This window comes from Trachypithecus francoisi, unplaced genomic scaffold (genome assembly GCF_009764315.1).
Source record: "Trachypithecus francoisi isolate TF-2019V2 unplaced genomic scaffold, Tfra_2.0 Lachesis_group13, whole genome shotgun sequence".
Lineage (NCBI taxonomy): Eukaryota > Metazoa > Chordata > Mammalia > Primates > Cercopithecidae > Trachypithecus > Trachypithecus francoisi.
The window spans coordinates 55,927,692-55,940,513 of NW_022681458.1; the positions used below are offsets into that span (position 1 = coordinate 55,927,692).

Genomic DNA, 12,822 nt, shown 5'->3' on the forward strand with positions numbered 1-12,822 from the left:
TATTTAGGAAAAACAGTGAATCTAGGTAATAGCAGTGAGTTTTGGTGTTTTAACTTGTCTTATTTTCATCCCCTCTCTCCAGCTTCATAATATCGTTGAAAAATAATACCCTGAAATCATAGCAACATAGTTTTATTTTGGTACCTGCCCAAAGTCTAGCATTATAGTTTGAACATAGTAGGTTCTCAATAAATATTTGATAAATAAATTCCTACTTAAAGTCTTTCGGATCTGTGCCTACTTCTCTCTCATCCCAAATGGAGTCTTTGCAGGCCACAGATAGCTTTTGGGAACTGGTTCTGAGTTTCTTTCTTTCAATTTTTCTTATATATTGGTGTCAAAGTTATTCACTGTGTATGCTAATTTGACCATTGCACCCCCACTAAAAACCATCAGACTATTACACAATAAATAAACTACAAGTTTTAACCACAGTCTTCAGGGTAATAGATTTATGCCTTCTTCATTGTGTTACTCCTTATACCTTCCCTGTAATACAAAGTTACTTATCACCTAAGTGCAATGCTTAATTATTGCAACTTTACTCGCACTGCAGTCATATTTACTTTATTTTCATTCCCTTGGTACTGAATTTTCATCTCTATTTTATAAATCTTTTGTAACATTAAACAAATGATCAGGAACAAGAAAACTAACCAATAAGTGAGAAAAGAAATAATGGAATAGATGTGAGGCTTCCACAGCAAACTCCTATAAAACCTGGAGTTAAACCTGAACAAGAGGAATGTGACATATGTGTCTTTGCTCTTTATTTGGATCTGTGTGTATGCTCTTGGGGCAGTGGTGAAGAAGCTCCAGGTAAGGTATAGAGTTCTTTATTTTTCACTAAAGTAAGATTTTTAATGAAAGAATATCCAAAATGCTTGCTATGAAAGATTCAAGTGATTTTTGTAGTTCTACATTCTTGGATAGGAGAAGATAAAAAATGCAGTTATTACAACTATATTATGAGCCTCTTCTAACCTTTTCTTTAAAGAGATAGGTATTTATATTTCCAATAAATAAAAATGTTTGTATCCAATATATAAAATAAACAATGTTATTTTACATATGGTCTACACATGGTCATCAAGTTTTATTGCTTTGAACTAGACAAGTCAGTTTCCTTCCTTCTGCATCTTTTACAGTATTATGTATCATATGAATACTCAATAAGTCAAACAAACTGATATTTATCAGTCTTAAAATAAAAATTATTATTTCAGGAAACCTTGTCTGAACATATCAATACCATTTGCCGTCACACACCACTTATTTTACTCAATCATCTTCATAGGAATTTGGGGTTTATAAAGTTTATCCTAGACTTCATTTGGTTTGTTGATTTTTTAAAAAGATGATGGCATTGGGTGTAAAATAATACAAAGCTCACTGCCATTACTTAGATTCATGTTTTCCTCTCTCTCTTTTCTTGAGTTGAGGAAAACAGATATAAACATCAACAAAATAGGTGGTCACTAAGGTTTGAAGAATGAAAAGTCCCTGGGCTTAACAACTACCTCTTGTAAGTGCCATAATTTCCACTACTAGAGAGTTTTTTTTTTTTTTTTTTTTTTATTAAACTGCAAAATAGCCTTTGGAGTGGGGGAATAACTGATTAAGTCATTTATACTATGAACTATTTTACCAGTCTTAGACAGCCAGTAATCTCAAAAAGCATAAGAAATGGTAGCTGTTTCAAAGAAGAGAAAAGGAAACAAATAAAGCCACATCATGAGAAGCTACCAAAAGAAGGCTATGATGTGGATACACTTGAAAATGGCATGGAGGTCCTGACTACAGGTGGATTATAGGTAAGGAAAAGGAGAAAGGAAAGGACAATGATTCACTTTGTCTACAACTTAAGTTTAGTATTAAAAGTCTGCAAAAGACTAAGTTTCACTAAATCCAAGTAGAACTATAAAAATGGAGGATTCCATGGAATAATTTGCTTATGAGCAGCAATCTTATATAATTATTAAAATTATTTATGATTACATATAATTCCTTAGGTACTTACCTATTTGTGTAAACAGGAGAAGAAAATATACCCGGGTCTGTAGCATGAGTCTGAGGTCCTATTTATCAGAAAAATAAAATTACATAGTTTGTATCCATCCTCAGCAATTTGCTAAATGGTAATCCTCCAGTAGGTATTTATTCTCTGTTATCACTGCCTTGTTTACAGGTTTTCAGGGACTCTCCACAGTGAAGTCCAAAGTCCTTAGCAAGGACCTGTACTGTAAGATCTGATGTCCTTATCTACCTCTTCAGTGTCTTCTCTGACTAGTCTTTCATACTTAAGCTATGGTCCAGAGACAGAATATTTTGCAGTTCCCTCAATATATCATGTTTCTCATGCCTCTGTGGACTGTGGTTTTGCAGTTTCTTTTGTCTAGAACACCCTGTGCTGTATTTTAACTTCTCATCTTTTAGGGCTCATTCAGCTTATGTTAACTCCTGACAGCCTTCCTTGATACCTACCTGAATAAATACCCTTCCCATTGCTCTCAAAACACTCTAAACATGTTTATATTATAAAACTCATCGTGCCTACGATTATGACTTCCCACATATATCCTCAGTACTTAACATGTTTTGGTGTGTGATCAATTTTAGAAAGAAAGGAACTGACAATCCCAGCACTTTGGGAGGCCCAGGAGGGTGGATCATGAGGTCAGGAGATCAAGACCATCCTGGCCAACATGGTGAAACCCCGTCTCTACTAAAAATACAAAAAAAATTAGCCAAGCATGGTGGCGTGTGCCTGTAGTCCCGGCTGCTGGGAAGGCTGAGGCAGGAGAATGGTGTGAACCTGGGAGGCGGAGCCCATATCTGAAAATTAAATGTGAAGACAACACTATTTTTAATACAAAAAATCTCTTCTGTGGTTTCCCACAATATGCTAAATAAGTATCTTTAATTTTGCCTAGAATTCAGTATAGAGCATTAAAACCATACTGTTAAAAATAGCTAAACTTTCAGAGAGATAGGAGAACTTTCTGAAGGTAAAACAAATGGGAGAACACAAATCTATAGTGGTAAACAAATGCTGAAGCTGATACCTGCCCTAGGGACAGTGGCCACATCTGGAAATTTAGTGTCTGGTCAGAGCATTTAAAACATGACATTGGGTCCCCCAAAAGATGGGGAATTAAAACTAAGAGCTCCTAAAAATATACAGATGCTCCTTGATTTACATTGGGGTTGATATCACAATAAACCCATCATAAGTTGAAAATAAGTTGGAAATGCATGTAGTAGACCTAACCTGCTGAACATAATAGCTTTGCTTAGCCTACTTTAAATTTGGTCCGAACACTTACATTAGCTTACAGTTGGGCAAAATCAGCTAACACAAAGCCTACTTTATAATAAAGTGTTGAATATCTTATATAATTTATTGAATGCTATACTGAAAGTGAAAAACAGAATGGTTGTATAGGTACTTAAAATACAGTGTCTATTGAATGTTTATTGCTTTTACACAATCCTAAAGTTGAAAAATCGTAAGTCCAACCACTGTAAGTGGTGAGGTCATCTGTTTAGGATCCCAGTGAGCTACGTCTTCAATTAGTCATCTACAAAAAAAAAAAAAATCATGCCACAGAGGAAGCAGACAAATTATGTATTGGCTTTTGGCTGTGGGTGGAGAAGGAGGAGGAGAAGATAAAAGCATTTGCTAAGAATTCATAATCACAGATTATGTTTTCTATGACCTTGAGTTTCAAATCCACAGAAACTGTATTGTCCCTAAAACTCCATGTGAGAATTTAATTTAAGATGAATCAGTGTTCACAGCTCTTACAGATAACTGGCAGCAGCATACGTAGATTTCTTTTAGAGAATTATAGTCTATCCAAATATTATTTAATCCCCAACAATAAATTTCTGTCAAAACTGAGCTCATATATAACAATAACAACCTCCCACTCCCCACAGAAATATAAAAAAAGAAAAACAAGAAACCATGGCTTTTAACAGAAACAAAAACAATATATTAAAATTAGAACCCAAAGATTTCAAATATTTGAATTAGCAGACATAAAATATAAAATAAGAGGACTTTATATGTTTAAATATATAAAGAAGGGATTTGAAAAGGTAAGAATAGAAAAACAGCCTATAAGAAGTCCAGCCAAATTTAAAAATAACGATTTAGAAATTGTATTATATATATAATATACCATAGTTCAATCAATTTTACAAAGCAATTAATTTATGAAATAATAAATTACATAGAAAAACTAAATAAAGAGAGAATTAGTGAACTGGAGAACATATTTGAAGAAATTAACAGAAATGCAGTGAAAGAAATGGAAAATACAGTTGTTAAAGTACATGAGACAAGAAGGTAGTCTAATACTCAGAAGAAGATAGTAACGAAAATGAAGAGAGGCAATATAGATAGAGAAAATGGCTGAAACTTGTACAGAACTGCTCCTAATAATAATACTAAAGAAAAAACAAAGAAAACATCTTAAAAACAGCCTGAGGTGGGGGACAGAAGAATCACTTACACAGGAATAATTATGCAGAATAAAAAGTAAAAGAATTACACAGAACAATTTTTTTTTTTTTTTTTTTGAGATAGAGTGTCGCTCTGTAACCCAGGCTGGAGTGCAGTGGCACGTTCTTGGCTCACTGCAACCTCTGCCTCCCAGGTTCAAGTTATTCTTGTGCCTCAGCCTAAAAATCCGTTATATTTAAAGGGCTAAGAAAAAAAATAACCATCCCCTGAAACTTACTCATACCATTGGACATAATGATATTCTAATACAAGGATAAAGACAATTTTATCAAATAAAATCTGAGAATTTACTCCCAAAATACATTCACTAAAGACCTTTCTAAAGAATGCAGTACTTTAGGACAAATGGCAATAATCCCAAGAAGTATTAAATGCAAGAAGGAATGAGTGGAGAACAAAATAAGCTGGTAAACAGGTGGGCAAATATAAATAAAATCTGTATAAAACAGTAATAAGAAAGTAATTTGATAAAACCTTTAAAATGTCAACATTTAAACTATTGCACAATAATAAGTATGATACAAAGTGATGATTAGAAGTAAATTATCCAACTTTAACTTTTATTTTAAATATACTTCAACAGAACTAGAAGAGTAAATTTACAGTGTTCAACACAAAGAAATAACAAATGTTTGAGTGACAGATCTCCCAGTTAACCAGACTTATCACTATATATTGTATGCTTATATCAAAATACTTATGTACCCCAGAAATATGTCTGACTTTTACGTATCCATAAAAATTTAAACAAAATGTTAGGGTAATTGCCAAAAGAAATATACATATGTTATGCAATCTGTAAAACAGAAAAAAAACCTAGATGAAAACTAAATTTAGCACTCTAAGAGAATGCAATAAAGAATAAATAAAAATATATTAAAAAGTAGAACAAAGAGAAACCACAAATAAGGCAGTAAAAAACTTCCAGAGATTTGTAATTTACATAAATACAAATTGATTGGGTTCAGTTAAAATTCAGAAATGCTAAGACAATAAAAATAAAGCAAAATCCAGCTGTAGATTGTCTACAAGAGGCATCTAAACAAATAAAGACACTAAGATTAGGAACTGATGTCTCTATATTAATAATAGACACATTTAATTTAAGCCAAAAACATAACTTATGGTAAAGGTCACTGCATGATGATAGGAATATTCAATTCACCTGGAAGATATGATGGTTCTAAAATTTGAATATGTCTAATCACTAGATCAAAAATATTTTTTAAAATGGTCAGAGCTACATTAACGAGTTTTCAAACCCACTCTCATTATTTTCAATAATTTTAGAACAAGGAGTAAAAAATAAGTGTATATGTGTTTTGAATATATAATAAGCTACATATTTGAAATACACAATTCACTATCTTGATTGAATGGACATATTTAGAACATTACATCCCAAATGGAACAATATTGATTGTTTTCAACCACACAGAACCTATTAAATATTAATCATGTTTGCTAAGCCATAAAGCATGCTCTAGATTCCTCTTTATGGTTGGTATCATAAAGATCACACTCTCAGTCTACAATGCAATTAAATTATAAATGACCACAAACAAAAATAAAGTAAATTTAGAGTAACTAACTCAGGAGTACAAAATTTAATAACTAACTCATGAGTGCAAACTAATAAACAAAATTGGATATTAAACATGATTTAGAAAAAAGTGAAGTATTATAAGGCAAGTTTTTTGATACATTTTATATTTTCATAGTTACATATCACCAATTAAGTTTCATATACTGTTCTAAAAAGTTTAAAATATAAACTCATTGAATTCCCATAACAATCATATGTATTACTACTATTATACTTATTTTATAGTTGGAAAATCTAAAGAACAGAGACATTAAATAACTTGGTCAAACTAACATGCATTTTAAGTACTGGAGTGTGGATTAAACCTATCTACCTGAGTATATTCTCTTAGTGACTATGCCATACTGCCTTTCAATAATCTCATCTAAATAAATACGATGTATTATAACTTCACGCAAGCATATCTGAAAATGTACATGAATTAAATTTAGAAAAAAAGTTACTTGCTGAAAACACTCAAAAAGAAGAAAAATAATTTTGAATCACTAAAGTAATTGAATTCATAATTTAGCTTTTTCTCGCTAAAAGAACAAAGACTAGGTTATTTATTTTAACAGTGACTTCTACCAAACATTCAAAGAATATATAATTTCAACTCTGTAAACGTTTACAAAACAGTAAAAGTAGGCAATATAATTAACTCATGGAGCTAGTATAATCTTGACACGAAAACCGTATCAGGATACTATGAGAAAGGAAAATTACAACCCAACCTCTCTCAAGAACCTAGATGCTAAAATCCTAAACAAATTACTAGTAAATTTAATCTACACATGTATAAGAAGAAAAACACATGATAGATAAAACTGATTTAATCAAGGGTGTGTGGCTGTTTTAACAATAACATATGATAGCCTTAACAGACACATAAAATATATTTTAAAAAGTCAAAATTCACCACTAATAAGAAAGATTTGCATATTAGAAGTAGAGAGATATTTTCTTAGCCTAACATTATTATCTACCAAAAGATCAAGTACATATCATACTTAATAAGAAATTATTTAAACTTTTTTTTTACTAAGAAAGAAGATAAGGAGCCCACTTTTACCACTTTATTAATCATTGCACTTCAGATCTTAGGAAAGGGAAGAGTGCAAAGAAAACTACAATTATAAGAATTGCAAAGGAAGTAACTAAATTTTATTATTTGCAGAAGATATCATTTGATTTTTTTAAAAAACACAGTTATTTCTGTGTTATGGGGACAGGATTAATATATTAGTAAATATTAAGCCCTCTGCTGAGAAATGAAAGAGGGTTTCTCTACCCCTAACCTCCTCCAGCTGTACTTTACAGCACTCTGTTATTTTCAGGGAGGAGGTTATGGTCATCCTCGGAAGAAAAACTGATGGAAAATTTATAGCCACGCCTATTCATTATGTATTATCTCTGGCTGATTTCCTTAGGATAGAGTGAGTAGCTGCAACAGAGACCATATGCCTGGCCAATATGTGGATTAGAATCTTGCATCCCGGCCAGGTGCAGTGGCTCATGCCTGTAATCACAGCACTTTGGGAGGCTGAGGTGAGCAGATCACCTGAGGTGAGGAATCTAAGACCAGCCTGACCAACATAGCAAAACCTGGTCTCTACTTAAAATACAAACATTATTTGGGTATGGCGGTGGGTACATGTAATCCCAACTACTCGGGTGGCTGAGGCAGGAGAGTCACTTGAACACGGGAGGCGGAGGTTGCGGTGAGCTGAGATTGCACCACTGCACTCCAGCCTGGGCAACAGAATGAGACTCCGTCTCAAAATAATAACAATAATAATAATAATAATAATAATAATAAAAATCTTGCATCCCTCAGATAGAAAATAGACTTATTTTATATATTCATAACACACTTAAAAATGTCATATATCATATCACATATTTAGCTATAAAGAAAATTTAACATCAATGAAAAGAGATTTGAAGCCTATGTTTTTTGATACTAATTCAAATAAATTAAAAATAAATAATAGAAATGTTATCAAAATTAGCAATGTCAATAGAGATTTAATTTTTTGATATCAATTCAAATGAATTAAAAATAAATAAGAATGTTATCAAAATTAGAAATGAAAGCAATATTCACCCAGGTAACTGTTACACTGAAAGGGATTCTAAGAGGGAAAGTTAAAAATTACATATAAACCAATGAAAAGCAGGACAACTGACATCAAAATGTACAGTGTTGAGTTGTACATTCATAGTAAAATATAGAGTATGAAAGCTATTATTATTATTATAATATAATTTCTATTTTTTCTTATTTTACTTAATTTTTGAGATTGTGTCTCACTCTTTCACCCAAGCTGGAGTGCCCTGGCATGATCATGGCTCACTGCAACCTCTGCCTCCCAGGTCAAGTCATTATCCCACCTCAGCTTTCCAAGTACCTGGGATCACAGATGTGTGCCAACATGCCTGGCTAAGTTTTTGTATTTTTGGTAGAGACAGGGTACCACCATTTTGCCCAGGCTGGTTTCAAACTGCTGAGCTCAAGCAATGAACCCATCTCGGCCTCCCAGAGTGCTGGGTTTACAGGCATGAACCACTGCACCCAGCACAATGTAATTTTTAAATAAAACAAAAACCCAGTCAGGTGAGGTGGCTCATGCCTGCAATCCCAACACTTTAGGAGGCAGAGGTGGGTGGATCACCTGAGGTCAGGAATTCGACACTAGCCTGGCCAACATGGAGAAACTGCATGTCTACTAAAAATACAAAAATTAGTGGAGTATAGTGACACACACCTGTAATCCCAGCTACTCGGGAGGCTGAGGCAGGAGAATCTCTTGAACCCAGGAGGCAGAGGTTGCAGCGAGCCAAGATTGCACCACTGTACTCCAGCCTGGGTGAGAGAATGAGGCTCCACGAAAAAAAAAAAAAAGAAACACAATTTTGGAAGATAGAGTTAACAGATGGTCTGGGAGTGTTCTATCCTTAACTCTGTGGAAGTTTAGATAACTGATTTTTCATTTTTGCACAAGCTAGGACCATGCAATTTATGATTTGAAATTTAAGATCCCAAACTTCCCTGGAGAACTTCAGAGTAAGCTTTGTTTACTAATGGTTTTCACTCAGATTAATCAAATACACAACATGGGTTGGCTGTGTAACCAGAGGGGCATAAAAACACCCTACTAAGAATTAGTACATTGAGAGCTTTCCAGAAAACAATTTTTTTTTTCATATAGATCCACAAATGAAATGTGTCCTTGTGTGAATAAGGGTTCTGAGGAGGTTGTGCCTGTATAATTCTTGGGCCCTTAATGCTTGCTTGTCCTCTCTTTCTCTAGTCACACAATATCTTTTGCTATATAGTTTATGTTGGTATGCTCAATATAGTCTTGTGAGTCCTTTCAAATACCCAAATTTGTGCAATCTTTTCAAGAGTGTGTTCATTCAAAGAAATGTTAAAAGAACAAGAACATAATTTAAAAGGACTAAAATAGACATTAAAATTTTAAAAAAAGAAACCCAAGCAAATAGTGAATTAAAAATCTGAACTTCTAAAAATGTTAAGGAAGAAGAAAGCTGCTTTTGAAACTGCTAATAAGGGAAATAAGAGAGAAAAGACTAGTTAGTGTTAGATAATGTAAATACAAAATTAGGAGAAATTAGAATTATTGAAATAATAACTACATGCATCTCTAGGCCAATGAGTCTAATTCATAATTTCCTAGCAAAATACAATCTAACAAAATTGACTAAGGAAAGATGGCAAACTTGAAAGGGTAATCACCATAAAAATGCAAAGGAGAATCCCAGCACATTGGGAGGCCGAGACGGGCGGATCACGAGGTCAGGAGATCGAGACCATCCTGGCTAACACGGTGAAACCCAGTCTCTACTAAAAAAAATACAAAAAAACTAGCCGGGCGCAGTGGCGGGCGCCTGTAGTCCCAGCTACTCGGGAGGCTGAGGCAGGAGAAAGGCGTGAACCTGGGAGGCAGAGCTTGCAGTGAGCGGAGATGGTGCCACCGCACTCCAGCCTGAGCCACAGAGCCAGACTCCGTCTCAAAATAAAAAATAAAAAATAAAAAAATGCAAAGGAGAAACAGTTAATAGGATGCAAGTATTAACTGCTACATTTTACATAAACTTTAAAGAACAGATGATTAAATGTTACATTGAACATTCTGGGGAATAAAATGGTGGAAATTTTCTCATTCTCTTTACAAAACTAGTACAACTTTATTTTTAGACAGGAAAAAGAATGATAAAGAAGAGATCAAGCCTACTTATAAATAAAAACATCTTAAATGAGACAACTGCAGAAAAAATTGAACCATGTAGTTAAAAAATACATATATAATATCTCCTTGAGTAGTTAAAAATCCTGCTTGATGGTTTGTAGTCATAATAGAATAACTGACACTTGACCAGCCTTCTTACCATAATCAATCAGAAAATTAGACTATATGAATAATCTTTTTACATGTGGAGAACAGGAATTACAATAATGTACTCTCTGCACAAAGGGATGAAGATAAAGTGAAGTTTTAAATTACCACATATTATTAACTAAAGACACTTTCCAAGCAATAATATACAATGGTGGCTTAACTAATTTGAGGAGTCAGAAATTATACAGAGATTCAAAAAAGCTAAGACAGCTACAAACTATGGAGAATAATACCAGGAAAATATGGCATTATATACAGGAAGAAGTCCATGCTTCTAAAATGGCACCCTGTTGAGATTTTAGCTCTACATTAAGTTGCACAATCTAGTATGATACCCAGGCAAATGACAACTTCTTGTAGAAAAAAATATTACTGTGGAGGTGTGAAAAGAATAAGTCTCAATTTCACACAAGACTGGAAAATATTTCCTAACTGACTAGTAAGAGAGGAGGGACTTGGTAGAATGTCTAGCACATCTTATAGAGACCACAGAAAATTCATCTCCATTTAGGAGAACTGAAGGATCCATAAAGTAAAATTGACATTATACGTCCCATAACAACATTTAAACATAAGCCTTAAAAAATCATGATCATACATAAACCTGTTAAAACAAAATTCTCCAATTTTTGAAAGCAGACAAAACTCAACAATAGCATAGCAATAAAACTGTCTGGTATGCAATAAAATATGTCAGCCATGGACAGAAACAGGAAAAGAAGAGACATAACTAGGAAAAATATTAGTCAACAGAAATAGATTGAGAAATAGCAGAGATGACAGAATTAACAGGATAGACCTTAGAAACATTTAATGAGGGGGAGAGATGTTAAGATATAAAAAGGGCCAATAGAACTTGTAAAATAACTCATTATCTGAGATTAAAAACTTACTGGTGTGATTTGACACTACAGACAAATAAAATAATCTCAAAGACATAGAATTAGAAACTATACAAACTGAAGCATGTGTATTTTTAAAAGATTTATAAGTAGTTAAGAGAGCCTCAGTAACCTGCAGGAAAGTATCAGGTGATCTAATATATGTTAAAATTGGGGTCCCAGACTACAGTCAAAGTGAAAGAATAAATTATAAAATCAGCTAGAGAAAAGCATCTAGTCACTTACAAAGAAAACCTCATTAGAATAACAGTAGATTTCTCAGCAGAAACCTCACAGGCCAGAAGAGAATGACATAAAATATTCAAAGTTTTGAAAGAAAAAAAATATATATATATATATACACACACATATATATATAGTGTGTACATATATATATAATATAGAAATTCTACTGGCCAAAAATTCTATATTTAACAAGATTAAGCTTCACAAACTAAGGAGAAATAAAGCTTTTCCCAAACAAGCAAATACTGAGGGAATTCATCACCACTAAACCGGTCCTATAAGAAATGCTCTGGGCCTGGCATGTTGGATCATGCTTGTAATCCCAGCACTTTGGGAGGTTGAGGCAGATGGATTGCTTTGAGGCCAGGAGTTTCAGAACAGCCTGGGCAACATGACAAAAGCCCATCTGTATACCAAAAAAATACAAAAACTCGCTGGTGTGGTGGTATGTGTCTGTAGTCTCAGATATTTGGGAAGCTGAGGTGGGAAGATGGCTTGAGTCAAGGATGTGGAGACTGCAGTGAGCTGAAATCATGCCACTGCACTCCAGCCTGGGTGACAGAGCTGGATCTGAAAAAGAAAAGGAAAAAAAACAAAAACAAAAGAAAAGGAAAAGAAAAAGAGAAGAGGAGAGGAGAGGAGGGAAAGGGAAGGGAGGGGAGGAGAGGGGAAGGGAGGGGAGGGGAGGGGAGGGAAGGGAGAGGAGGGGAGGGGAGAGGAGGGGAGGGAAGGGGAGAAAAGAAAAGCTCAAAAAAATTTGAAACTCAAGTGATATTCACCATTATGAAAACACACAAAAGTACAAACTCACTGATATGGTTTGGATGTTTTATCCCTTCAAGTACCAGTTTGAAATGTAATCCCCCAGTGTTGAAGGTGAGACCTGGTGGGAAGTGTTTGGATCATGGGTACAGATCGCTCATGAATGACTCGGTGCCCTCCTTACAGCAGTAATGAATGAGTTCTTGTGCTGAGTTCACATGAGAACTGGCTGTTTAAAAGAGTTTGGCACCCACCCACTGCTGCTTTCTTACCAAGTGATATGCCTGCTCCCCCACTTCACCTTCTGCCATGAGCGGAAGCTTTCTGAAGCTCTCATCAGAAGCAATGACTTAGCAAAGAGCTTGACTGCATTGTGTCCATGCCCTGGGCATT

At 34.2% G+C, this 12,822-nt stretch overlaps 1 protein-coding gene across 1 annotated transcript in view; it reads right to left on the bottom strand.

The window, feature by feature from the left end:
* The window catches only part of FSIP2 (fibrous sheath interacting protein 2), a 92,891-nt gene that overhangs the window by 48,261 nt on the left and 31,808 nt on the right, over positions 1–12,822 (bottom strand). Inside the window, exon 14 of the mRNA XM_033230934.1 lies at positions 2,021–2,078. Coding sequence (XP_033086825.1) covers positions 2,021–2,078 — 58 coding nt within the window. The remainder of the gene's footprint in view (positions 1–2,020; positions 2,079–12,822) is intronic.